Source organism: Pseudorasbora parva, chromosome 1 (assembly GCF_024679245.1).
Source record: "Pseudorasbora parva isolate DD20220531a chromosome 1, ASM2467924v1, whole genome shotgun sequence".
NCBI classification, from domain to species: domain Eukaryota; kingdom Metazoa; phylum Chordata; class Actinopteri; order Cypriniformes; family Gobionidae; genus Pseudorasbora; species Pseudorasbora parva.
In genome coordinates, this window is record NC_090172.1 from 48563640 (window position 1) to 48576321 (window position 12682).

General features: G+C 33.9%; 2 protein-coding genes across 3 annotated transcripts; one reads left to right on the top strand and one right to left on the bottom strand.

Moving 5' to 3' along the window:
* The first annotated feature begins 259 nt into the window (after positions 1-259).
* Positions 260-4801, top strand: zgc:153151 (uncharacterized protein LOC751646 homolog). Of its 2 annotated transcripts, XM_067451727.1 has the most exons (9): positions 260-364; positions 978-1137; positions 1318-1557; positions 2371-2613; positions 2756-2836; positions 3109-3575; positions 3671-3763; positions 4398-4469; positions 4581-4801. In XM_067451727.1, the coding sequence occupies exons 2-9, from the start codon at positions 1062-1064 to the stop codon at positions 4677-4679; spliced, it is 1371 nt and encodes a 456-aa protein (XP_067307828.1). In that variant the 5' UTR covers positions 260-364; positions 978-1061; the 3' UTR covers positions 4680-4801. The 2 variants fall into 2 exon arrangements, with proteins under 2 accessions (XP_067307828.1, XP_067307834.1); XM_067451733.1 differs by lacking the exon at positions 1318-1557.
* A 6-nt stretch (positions 4802-4807) lies between these two features.
* Positions 4808-11671, bottom strand: LOC137085158 (ciliated left-right organizer metallopeptidase). The gene is made up of 14 exons (XM_067451716.1): positions 11377-11671; positions 11178-11271; positions 10971-11022; positions 9934-10083; positions 9730-9855; positions 9545-9629; positions 9270-9415; positions 7919-8102; positions 7733-7799; positions 7430-7526; positions 7242-7346; positions 6999-7127; positions 6770-6894; positions 4808-6656 (listed from the first exon to the last, which is right to left on the bottom strand). Exons 1-14 carry the CDS (start codon positions 11507-11509, stop codon positions 6440-6442), a joined length of 1710 nt encoding a protein of 569 aa, XP_067307817.1. The 5' UTR covers positions 11510-11671; the 3' UTR covers positions 4808-6439.
* Positions 11672-12682: the final 1011 nt, after the last annotated feature.

Consider the following 12682-nt stretch of genomic DNA (forward strand, 5'->3'; position numbering starts at 1 on the left):
AAATGTAGGCCTACATCTGTAATAAAAAATAGGCCTAGCCTATATATTACAATTTCTAAGGATACAAATTATATGGAAATAGGAGTGCCAGTTCATGCTTGGATTATTTGGACATTTGAGTAAAGAAGAATATTTCTCTCACTACAGAACAGATTATACTTAATGTTGTTTTGAGTTTGACACTTTGTTTTTAAGAAACATTAATTAAATTTTTTAGGTGTGTCAATGCGGTGACCCTCCAGTAGGGGTAGAAATAATACTTTTCAGGAAGGAACGTTTGAAGAAAGTGAAACTATTATACCAACAAGAGGACATTTTTTCGTTTGTATTCAGAGGGCTAAAGTATTTATACGGATACTTGAAGGTAGGCCTATGATGAATATAAGCAGTGATTCTTTACTTGACAGTGTCACGATTTAACAGTGTGTAGCGTAATTAAACTCACCTCAATAAATACAGGGTTGCGTTTGATTTCTCAGATGCGTATGTGCGAAATCAAACCAATGCGCCAAGGCCTAGCGCTGATTTCTTTTTTTTCTTTCTTTTGTTTTTTTTGTGTACAAATTCCTTCCAGATAATTTTTAATGTAGCCACACTGAACCTGTATTTAGTATTTGGGTACAATGAAAAGTATTTGGGCATTCTATTAGGCTGAGTTAGGCTCACAAACTCGGAAACCTGTAGCCTAACTTACTGAATAGTTGCACATCCAGTATGGCAATGTTTGCAAATTCAAACAGTTTTTATCGAAATCAAAATGAAAGAAATTGTCTTTTGGGTACCTGTAACTCGTTTTTTATTGTGAATGCTAATTTATAGCGCTGTTTGTAGAGTGTAGCCTATTCGGTTTATTTATTTATTTTAGTTTATTTCTATATAAATCTAATTTGAAATCTATTTGTCTTGAAGTGATTTATGTCTTGTTGTGTTATTTGGCCGTGTCATTCTTATAAGAGGTTTAACTTCACTCATTCCAGAAGGCCTGGTGATGACATCCATTATGTGGTAAAGTAGGCTATGTTTTGCATTAACTACCTGTTGCAAAACCTGGGATTGAAGAAATGGCAGAACACCTAACAGCACCAAAGTGCAGATATTGCAGATATGGTAGAAGAAGAAGTATTGATTTGCCTCCATGTAAGTCTACCTGGTGTGAACATGTATTACAATCATTAAGTAATTAAATGATGAGTATTTGAATGCACATCCTATTAATTACTAATAGGCCTTTGTTACAGTTTTGTTGATTACTGTTTTAATAAATGTTAGGATTATAAACATAATTTTTTCAATCAAGTCATTTCTCTATTTTTCCAGTTTTGGGTCTCTGCAGTGGGACAGCGGAGCACCAGTGTCCAGTCTGTCTGGATGTGCTCAATGATCCAGTCACCACTCCATGTGGGCACAACTTTTGCAAGACCTGTCTGGAAAAATGCTGGGACAAAAGTCAGGATAACAAATGCCCATATTGTAAAGAAACACTCAACAAAAGACCTGATCTAAAGAGCAACACAGTTCTTAGAGAAATTTTGCAAATCTTAGAGAAAAACACAACAGGTAGGGGTATATTTTAGAGCTAAAATATTTTATGTTTTGTATGTATTTATGTTATGTTTTGTGTGTTTCATAGATGTGCACAACATTGCATTTGCACAACTTATAGTACACAATGTTTACTAAAATCAGAAGAGATGATGTGCAATTTAAAAGTAAAGACTTTCTTAAATTAACAGTGTTCATACAGATACTGTAAAATGAAATTCTAGGACTTTCAAGCACTACTTTTTTGGTTTTCAAGGACTAAATTAAGAAACACACTAATCTTTATTATTTAAAGATTTTTTAAACTCAAATTACAAATACAGTATATGGACATAATATAAGGTAACCAAAATACAGCTTGTATAACAATGTATTTAATAATATATATTGAATATAATGTTTATTTGACTGCAGTGTTAAAAGGCTCGGTTTTTAGAGGTTTTTTTAAAACTATTGTTTTAGTTAAAAATGTATATGTATATTTTTAACTAAATGTATCATTTGATGTATCATAAATGAAAAGCGCTTGACTTATTTAAATTCAATATATATATATATATATATATATATATATATATATATATATATATATATATATATATATATATATAATTTAAATATATTTTAAATATATTTAAGACTTATTTAAATTCAATATATATATATATATATATTGAATTTAAATAAGTCAAGCACTTTTCAAGTTTCTCTTCATAAATATGACTATTTAATGCCTTGGTTTACCAGGATTCACATTTCAAAAGTCAAATTCAAGTACTTTAAGCACCTTGTACGAACCCTGAATTAATCAATTTCTTCTGGTTTCAGCCCAGTTATGCACCAGTGGTCTGTTATCTGAGGAGCTCCAGTGTTCCATCTGTCTGGATGTATTCACTGATCCAGTCACCACACCATGTGGACACAACTTCTGTAAGACCTGCCTTGAAAAGAGCTGGGACAACAGTCAGGTCTGCACCTGCCCATACTGTAGAGAGTCATTCAACGCATGTCCTGCTCTAAAATGCAACACAACTCTTAGAGAGATTGTGAAACTGTTTGAGAAAAACACAGGTATATTTGTTTTTTCCAATACATTTTTATAATGTGAAATTTTGTTAAATATGTTTTGTTTGATGAGTAATTAAAGTATATGTGCTATTTTAATGTTAATAAGTATTTATTAAGACTTAAAATGTTTTGCCATTTTTTAAAGGTTATAAGAGGGATCCAATAACAGAATATCCACGACCTTTAAAAACAGATATCCAAGATGAGACTCTGTACCAACCTCTGAGTGAGTTAGTAATATAGCGAGATCTTCTGTTCTGTCCTCATAAAGATATATGTTAAACGTAATACAAAGATGCTTATATTTAGCATAAATAATGTATATTGTTATTTGAGCAATTACGGATAAATTAGCATCTTTTTATTTGTACTGTTTTCATATATTTAAGAAATGTTTCCTTACATAAAGTTGCTCAAATGTATTAAGGTTCACATCATTTGAGGTTGTTTTTGTAATGTGTGTGAAGTATTTTGTTCTTTTTTTCTTTATTCTTTCAGAAATGGCTTTCTCTAACAGTGTCCTGACTGAAAACCTTCAATGCTTCATTTGTCTGGAGCCGTCCACTGACCCTGTGAAAACACCATGTGGACACATCTTCTGTAAGGCCTGCCTGAAGGAATGCTGGGAAAGCAGTCATGATAACAGATGTCCATGCTGTAAAGAAAGTTTCAACAAGAGAGCAGATCTTAGATATTATGAGCAGCTGTGGTCTCAGTCGGAAATCCTGATGCACCAGAGCTCTTACCGTGAGCCTGAAGTAAAGCCTCCTGGGAGAGCCCTAAATATAAAGCCGGTCATGATGCTTGACCTTGTGGAGAATATCAATCCTTACATAATCCAAAAATATGACAGATCTCTGGAGCTGCTCTGTAGAGATAATCATACATCTGTGTGTATGTCCTCTGCTGAGGAAGACCACAAGACTCACAACATTGTTCCTGCTGAAGACGAGAGTGAAAAGAAGGTGATAATGGAAAATTATAATTTATTCAGATCAACAGCAAAAGCTAATTCTAAATCTTAAAGCATATTGCATCTGTATTTTCTCTCTCTTCACAGGCCCAGAATATGATGCTCAAACTTGAGCGGAATATCCAGGACACAATAAAGAAAAATAAAGAAATCAAATGCTTCAAAATGATAATAAACAAAGTGAGTATTACAACATATCAAATTTTTTTTTTATTAGTTATCCATCCATTTTCCAAACCACTTATTCTATGTAGGGTAAAAACTATTATGTAATATTATATTAATTATATAATATTATATTATAATACTTGGAAGACAATGAATAAAAATTGATGCACCTCTTGACGGAAATAACATTACAACATTTATTTTCATCAAGCGGTGCATCAATTACATTTTTGGAATTCAAGAGTCAAGCACTCTGTAAAGTCTCCTCCAGCACATCTCAGTGAATTTCTGGTCTGAATGTGTGAAAATGATTATTCATGCCCTCCTAACCATTCTTTCACAATTTGAGCCTGATGAATCTTGGCTTTGTTCCTACATGGCTGTTTAAACTAAACACTAAAGCTAAACACTCAATCAGTTAGGGTTAGAAGAACTTTTGCCAAACATATAAAATGCTAGAAACATAATCATTGCAATAATGAAAAATCATAGGTTTTTAAGCAGTTGTCTATTTAAATCCAAGCAGTGTCTCTGCTTGAAAAAAAAGGTTTTTTTTTTTTTGGTTTTTTTTTTGGTCAGGCAGTGCAGTGCATTGTATTGTATTATATTGATGTGTTTGAGCTGATCTGATTACCTTTTTAATTAGAAAAACAAAGAGAACGAAAAAGCCAACATTGAGCTCTGCACTGATCCCAATTACTCAACTGAGAGATGTCAGGTACATATTTTCATGCAGCAATAAGTCATTCAATAAGTCAAACACATTTTAATAAATTTATCTGATATCACTGTTTTTACGAATTTACTGTTTGTTACTCGTCTTTCACAGATGGCATTTCCTGAACTCTGGGCGAAGACCAGGATGGAATTTTTATTGCTGCTTTTGTCCTCTAGGATCTACAAGGTGGACACTTTACAAAAAGGATGAAAGCACTGTATTGCAAGGTCTTTCAAGCTTGAAGAGAAAATCATTAATCTTTCTTTTCAAACAAAAATCATTTATCTTTCTTTTCAAACAATAATCATATCAATATAGTAAAAAAAAAAAAAAAAAAAAAAAAATTATATCATAGAAGTAGCTATAACTAGTATTATAATCCTAAAGATGAAAAAAAAGTTACCATTTTATATCATTTTCTTTAATTCCATCTTAATATGCATCAAATATTTTATTAAACATCTGTAAGTTATCTGACAGAACTGGCTATGTGACACCTTCCAAGCATTGCTGTTTGTTTGTGGAATAATTATATAATAATATATAATAATATATTATGGTATAAATGTTTCCAAATAATGGTTGAAGCAGGCAGACAGAAAGAATGTTTGAGAAACCTTTTGTTGTTGTTGTTGCTCAGATATTTACACCTCTATATCATTGTTAGAATTAAGCTTTTTTTGCTCACTATTTACTTAATATTTTAACCACATAAAAACTATTGTAATCTTGTTGACTAAAATTCAGAGAATCATGTTTCTGTTCAGTGACTTTTGTAAGTAATCTTGAATAAAGACTGACAGATTTTTACATGAATGACTGAATTGGCAAATAGAAAGTCCACTTACCATTGTAAAATCCACTTATCACATCACAATCTTCATCATAAAAATATTGTATTATATGTACTACATTAGAAGTTTATGTAAGTAAATTACCTGCACAAAATGTTTTATTTAAACTTTTTTGGGTTAAAAAGTATTCAAAATAAATTTGAGCGAGTACATAACCAGCCAGTATTCAAAACTATCTGCTTACTATAGCTTGATTTACAACGGTAAACTTGTAATAATGTTTTAAATTCCAGTGGTACTGGTGGAATTCCACTGGAAATTCAAGCATCTCTTTGCGTCATGTCACATCTGTTCACATAAAGAGGGTGTTCCGGCAAATAGGCTATATTGTGTGTGCCGGTGTTGGAGGTGGAGATTTCAATTAACTCAATTAAACTCAAATCAATTTGATGGTGGATCCAGAAAGACTCAAATGACAATCACTAGTGACAACTGGAAATGTATCTGTTGTAAAACGCAAAAGACTTCGGAGTGACTACAAAAAAAAAAAAAAAAAAGACTTCAATGCGAAAACAAGGATAAAAGGGCTTTTCAAAGGTGGTGTGACCTCTGTGTTTTGAGGGGATTCAAAACGGACACAGAAACAGCTTTTTTCCCCTGCTAGATAGGTAAGACATTTCAATGGTGCAATTGTAACAGTAGCACTTGTTCGCTTAATTCATACAGTTACAGAGTGTTCTTTGTTGTGACTTCTTCTTTTTCTATATCCATTATGGTAAATATCAATTATTTTGTGCTAGCTATGAGAGGGAGCAATTCACCTCTACCCCACATTAATTTGTTGGTATAAGACAATTAGAAATTAGACTACAGAAACGGAAACTTAACTGCAGGTAGCCCTAAAACACATCAAATGTAGTAGTCACACAATGCTGATGTGAGCATTAACAATTTAAAAAGTATAATTTGCATGGTTTAATGTAATATGATAAGATTATGATTTTGAACAGAGATGGGAACAGCGGAAAAAACTAGACTGCTGCTTTTATTTAAATCCAAAGATGTAACCATATGTAAATGTTTATTTTTTTTGTTTCAAAACTCCTGATGCTGCCATTAAAAATGGTTTAGTCTCTGTTAACTTCCTGAATTTTATTGTTTCAACCATTAGTTCCTTCAAATGCATTGGTTGATGTATGGAGACTCATTGGCAGCATGAACTCTGAGCCTGGCTGATGAACACTTCCTGTAGATGAAAACTGCAGCAGACAGCAGAGAGAAAGCACCCATGATGCTCAGCACTGCTGACACAAGGATCTCTGGCTTTGACACTGTGACTAAGGAAAGAGGCATGAGGTTGGGAGAACGAGTGGCATCTTTCTCCTCATGATCGCTACAATAGAGAAAATATATATTAGAGAGACTCAACTGACATAGAAATAGACAGTATTTTGAATTCTGTAACTGATTGTGATGCAGGTAAAACACATTAGAACATCGACTAACCTCTCAATGGATGTACCAACATTAAGAATGTTATCTGCCTTTTGCCTTGATGTAGGAGGCTCTAAATCAGAATATTTACATAATCTGTTGTCTGGGCAGAAGATTAATCCCTGATAACCAGACACCTATATCATTTAGAGACAGGAAGTTATAATAAATAACCTGAAGGGTTCAAATAAGCTTTACTTAATGTTTTCAGAAATAATAACCAATGAGTTTCTCAACAAACCTCAACACTTTTTCCTGCTGGACAATCCAACCAATCAGAATTCTTTACTTGAATTTGATATTTGTTTTTTCCAGTGCATCTGTGTCTGTAACAATGACCTGCCACTGATACACGGGAGAGTGAATTATTCTAAATAAAATAAAAAGTAAAAGACAAATAAAATAGCCTTAATTAGTGGGTCTAAATACCTGAAAACTCTAGCTTTCATATAAATATGTACATAAATGTGAGAACATACAGTACCTGTCTAGTGAGGTTGGATATAAAACACCGGCTGTCTGAGCCATATATCTCTCCACTTCCATCATTCGTTCCACTCTCCTCATTCTTCTTGTTCCAGCACTCACTCTGATGAAGAAAAATTAAAGCATTACACAGAGATAATCATGTGGGAAGTCTAAAAAAGAAATAAAACAAAAGACGAGACTCACAGCACTTGCCAGGGGTTTGAAAATGCGGCAGCCATCCAGGTACGGATCAGTGAGACACTCCCCCTTGTGGAAGTGAAGGTAATGACAACCCAATGCACTGGAAGGAAGACGGTGGACAGTTTATGTATCACATTTACTACACTTCAAAAATAAAATAATACAATTTTAAAATAATCATTTTTACCAACTTTAGAAAACCCATTTAAACTGTTTTACTTTTCAACAAGCCCACCATTCAAACATGCAACATATAGTTTCAAAATACATGTGTTTATTAAAAGAAGCGTTATTTATTTGATTTACCCGTCTATGCAAAAGAAAGTTGAAGAATTGTGACAGGTAGAGAGGGACCCGAACTGACTGCCTTTACCTAAAACAGAAACACACAGTGGTAAAACAGTGAACAGGCAAGTCTGAGGTTTGACTCCAGACTCAAGTATCTTTGTACACCAACAAACTGATTTTCTGGCTCAATAGTGGATGTCTTACCCTCTCCCCACACCAGGCTCTGAGCACGGCTAAAGTTTACTGAATACCAGCCTGTATCCTGGAGGGCAGCGAGTGTGATGGGATCAATGCGAATCAGATACGGCTCCACCAGTAAAGCTGCCATGATGGAGCCCTGAAGCACACGGGCCTCCCAGTGTGACGAGAGACCGTCTGAACCAACATCCTGAGAGGAAGAGAAAGAGGGAGTGATTGAGTGCATCATCTGTGTTTTACATTAGGCAGCAGCAGCTTTTTATATTAAGAAAGGTAGATGCTATTTTCAAATGCAAACAGTAATAAATGCTATTCAAAGTGTAAAAAGAAGTTATGGATTTTTGTACTAAAGGTAAAATATCAGAGCAATGGTAGACAGTGAAAATACCCATTGCACTCAAGTCAAGTGTAAATAGACACTGTCTTTACATTGTGTATATAATTTTGTCTGAGTGTACTTTTATTTCAGTACACTCAAATTTAACAAAGTTCCTAGGTTAAAGTTCAAAGTCACAAACAAAAATGTAACAAAATCACTGTGTATCAACTATCCACATAACAACCATGGATATTTGAAAATGGAAACACATCACTTCCATTGCACTGTACCATTACTAAAATGCCACTGCAGTGGCAATGTTTTCAAATACTTTGGAGTATGTATATGCTATGATTTATACTACTATTCAAAAGTCTGGGGTCTGTATAATTTGTTAATGTTTTAAAAGAAGTCTCTTGATGTTCACCATGTTTACATGTATTTGATCAAAACTGAGCAAGAACAGTAATATTGTAAAATATTTTTACAATAATAATAAATCAATATATTTTAAATTGATTTTTCAGCAGCCATTACAGAAGTTCGCTTCTACCACAGATTAGAGTAATGAGACTTTATCTCACAATGGCGAATTTACATCTCACAATTCTGATTTTTTTGGATATAAAAGTCAAAATTATTTTATTTTTTATTCAGTGACATAAAAAGCTTCCATAGCCATTACTCTAGTCTTCAGTGTCACATGAATCTTCACTAATTATTCCATATGCTAATTTGGTGCTTGAGAAATATTTCTATTTTTATGCTGTTCATTTTTTATCAAAAGTTTAGATGCTGTGATGAACAGAAAGCTCAAAAGAACATTATTTATTATTTTTATTTGAAATATTATAATTTTTTGTAACAATGTAAAAGTCCTTACAGCCAATTACAGATCAATTTAATTAGATTTTTTTTTCTTTTGAACAAAATTAATTATTTGGTAATTGTTGAGTGCTATAGCATCAAAGAATGAATCAAGGGGATAACATCATGTTATCGCATCACTGCCATAGTGGTTTGCACATGATGGGGTACCTTGTTCTCCAATGGAGCTCCAAGGTCAGTGTGGGTAGAGTTGAGATGTTTCTGCATTGCTCTGATCACAGTTGGAGAATAAAGTCTAACCTGGCCTGTCTCATCTGTGCTGATCGCCTGACCATGAGACCAGCAGTCTGCACCAGCTTCAGAATACCCACAGTGAGAAATATGACCAGAAAATGCACAACAGGGCTACAATAAAACCTTAACTCTAATAGATATTTATTAAATTACATAAAGATCATTTAGAAAAATGAAGTTCTGTTACTTACCCTGAGAGGAGAAAGAACAATCCTTTGATCGGCTGAGGAGATCTTTGCTGAAGCCCAACACATGAAAAAGCTCATGGATCACTGTCTGTACCAAAACAAAGATGACAAATACTGAATGTTGTACTTTCAACGTTCCTCTGTTTTTCTGCAGTTTACTTTCTCTTCTCAAATACCCTCGCTGTCACCTGCACATAGTGATCATGTGTGTATCTTTCCATACGGAGTGAATCTCTACAGATGACCATAGTCCCAGCCAGAGGACGCCCCTCTGAATCTGCCTGACAGTGAGCAGCATAAGCCAGAACACTAGACTGAGAGACAGACATATGAAAATGTTACAGACATTATATGACAACCTGCATTAATCTCAGTAGAGTCATAGTCTCTACCTCTGCCCGACATTTCTCGGTGCTGTGAGTGAACACATAGAGCAGGAAGTCCGTGTCAGAAACTCCCGTCCCCTCTGGCCTCAGCACTGTCGGGACTGGATCCTCAGGATGTGGATAAACAGCACAGCCATTTAGGTGTTCATCTGGGATCTGCAAGCAGGCAAGACTGAACAAAAAGCAGTGCTTGGGGTAATGAATTACAAGTTACAACTTGAGTTAGGTAATCAGATTACTTAACTTTAAGTAACTAGTAAAGTAGCATATTGCTTTTCAAATAAGTAAGGCAAGTTACTTTGTTTTTCCATTTATTGACTGACAGCTCTCCTGTCTCCATATTGAAAAAAGTCATGAGTAAGTGCACAGACACTGTGTGCTGTCACTGCTGTGTTACCATGATGGTTATTGTAGTTTTAGAATAAATATGAGCAGGCATTTCCTCATCTCACAGATTCAGTATTAATCAAAATGGAAAAAAAAAAGTGAAATGCAATTTGAGAATTTTACACAAACATGCAATAATTCAATTTAACTGAATTACACAAATATACTTTATGTATTTGATCTCAATGTAATAACCAATGTCTTTGCTAATGATCTTCAATGGTCCACTTCAACCATACTAATAAGCAAAAACCACTTTAGATAAACATCACATTTGTGTTTCTTTTTTTCTTTCTTTTTTTTACTGGGCCCTCTGCAAAGGTGGGAATTTGCATTTCTTTCAGCCTGAGGCTTTTTTTTTTACCTTCCTTTTTTCCTCTTTACATTTGGCAAAAATAGAAAAATGCTTTGTTGTTTAAAACAAAGAAAACAAAACAAAAAAGCAAACCCACCCAGGTGAGAAAAATAAACGCAAAGGGAATGTAATGCATTACTTTCATTAACAAGTAACTAAGTACCGCAATTGGTTACTTTTTTAGGTAGTAACACAATTTTGTAATGCATTAGCCTACTTTTTAAAAGTAACTTTCCCCAACACTGACAATAAGTGCAATATTTTGAGTAGTAGGTACTAGTATGAATGAAACGAGACTCACATTCACGCCGAGGCAGCTCTCGAATCTGTAGTTCTCTTTGGCTCTGCCACATCTAAGGATAATGACACTGGTTGACTAATTAAAATACATGTTGAAAATAAGTTTAAAAAAAATACAAGTCAATGAGCAATTAAGTTTAACTAGCACAGAACAAACTGGTGACAGAGCATTTCAGTAAGAGAATCAGAGAATAAGTGTAAAATGTACTTCATGTGGTTAACAGTGCTACTGTTTCTCCAGATGAATTTGCAGTATTTGTTTATGTCTCTGTTCAGCAACAGACTATCTGGAACTCGTCTCACTATGAACAAACATTCACAAAAAAAAGCTAAATAAGAAATGATTGGGAAGAAAATCTCTCACTATCTGATTTGTCTGTACTGCATTTCACACAACAACTACACACCTGACAGTAAACTGGAAACTTTGCTCACTGCCTCATCAACTGCGGTCATAAGTCTCTCTCTCTCCCAGTTTGAGAGGGCGGGGCTTTCTGAGGGGATCCAGATCTTGATCCTGATTGGTTGTGGTACCGCCATGGATTCTACATGTTGCTCTGCTCTTTTAGGTCTCTGAGGTTTAGAACTGTGCGTTGCTAGATTCGCATCTGATGTAGTGACAGGTATGTTGATTTCTGTTTCACTCAAGGGCCAATGAGCAAAGGGATATTGAACAGGGGGCCGGGAAACAATTTTAATTGATCTCTGAACTTGTTCAAAGATGCACTTCCCCCAAGTACATGGAAACCATGGCAACATTAATATGCCAATACAAACACAACAAGGCGCAAAAGACATTGTTTAACATAAAAGAAAAAGCTTGGAAAAGGAAGAATTACAAATGTTTTATGGGCAATACAACTATATTAAATGTATTAACATAAGTAAAATGTGAGGTTTTATAAACTCTAAAACAAAAAGTTTGTGTTGGACAGGCTTTCTTAAATTTAATCAGAATTTAAGTTTTCATGGGTATTTTTAAAACAATAAATACATCAATAATTCTCAACACGTTATCTTGAAAAAAGATATGCCCTAAATTTAGGAAGTAATTTACTGTTCAAAAGTTTTGTCTGTAAGATTTTGTGTTGTTTCTGAATGAAGTCTCTATGCTCACCAAGGTGCATTTATATTTGATTTTTTTTTAAAACAGTAAACCAGTAATAGTGCGAAATAATACAATTAAAATAACTTCTTTTCTATTAATACATTTTAAAATGTAATTATTACTGTGATAGCAAAGCTAAATCAGCAGCCATTACTTCAGTCTTCTGTGTCACAAGATCCTGTTGAAAAGTTGTGATGCTTAATGTTTTTGTGGAACCATTACTCTTGAATGAATAGAACACTGTTTATTGAAAATAAAAATAAAAACTCCCCAATTTTTACCATTAGAAAAAAAAAAAAAAAAAAAATCATTCACACAAAAAAATATTTAATCAATAGATTTCTTACCAGTATAGTATCAGTCCTTTGGCTTCTATTTGGAGATGGCGAACTAGGACACTTGCGTATCTGTTTGTTTCCTTCTCTTTTAAGCAGAATGACACTCCTTCTCAGGATGTAAAGAAACTGAGGCAATGCAGGCTTTGAAGTGCTAATAAGACAATGACCTCTCATAGTGCTTTATATTCCCTTAAAAGGGAACATCACTTTCTTCACCTGTAACACTTGCATTCTAAGATTCTTTTTAGATATATGCTGACAGAATGA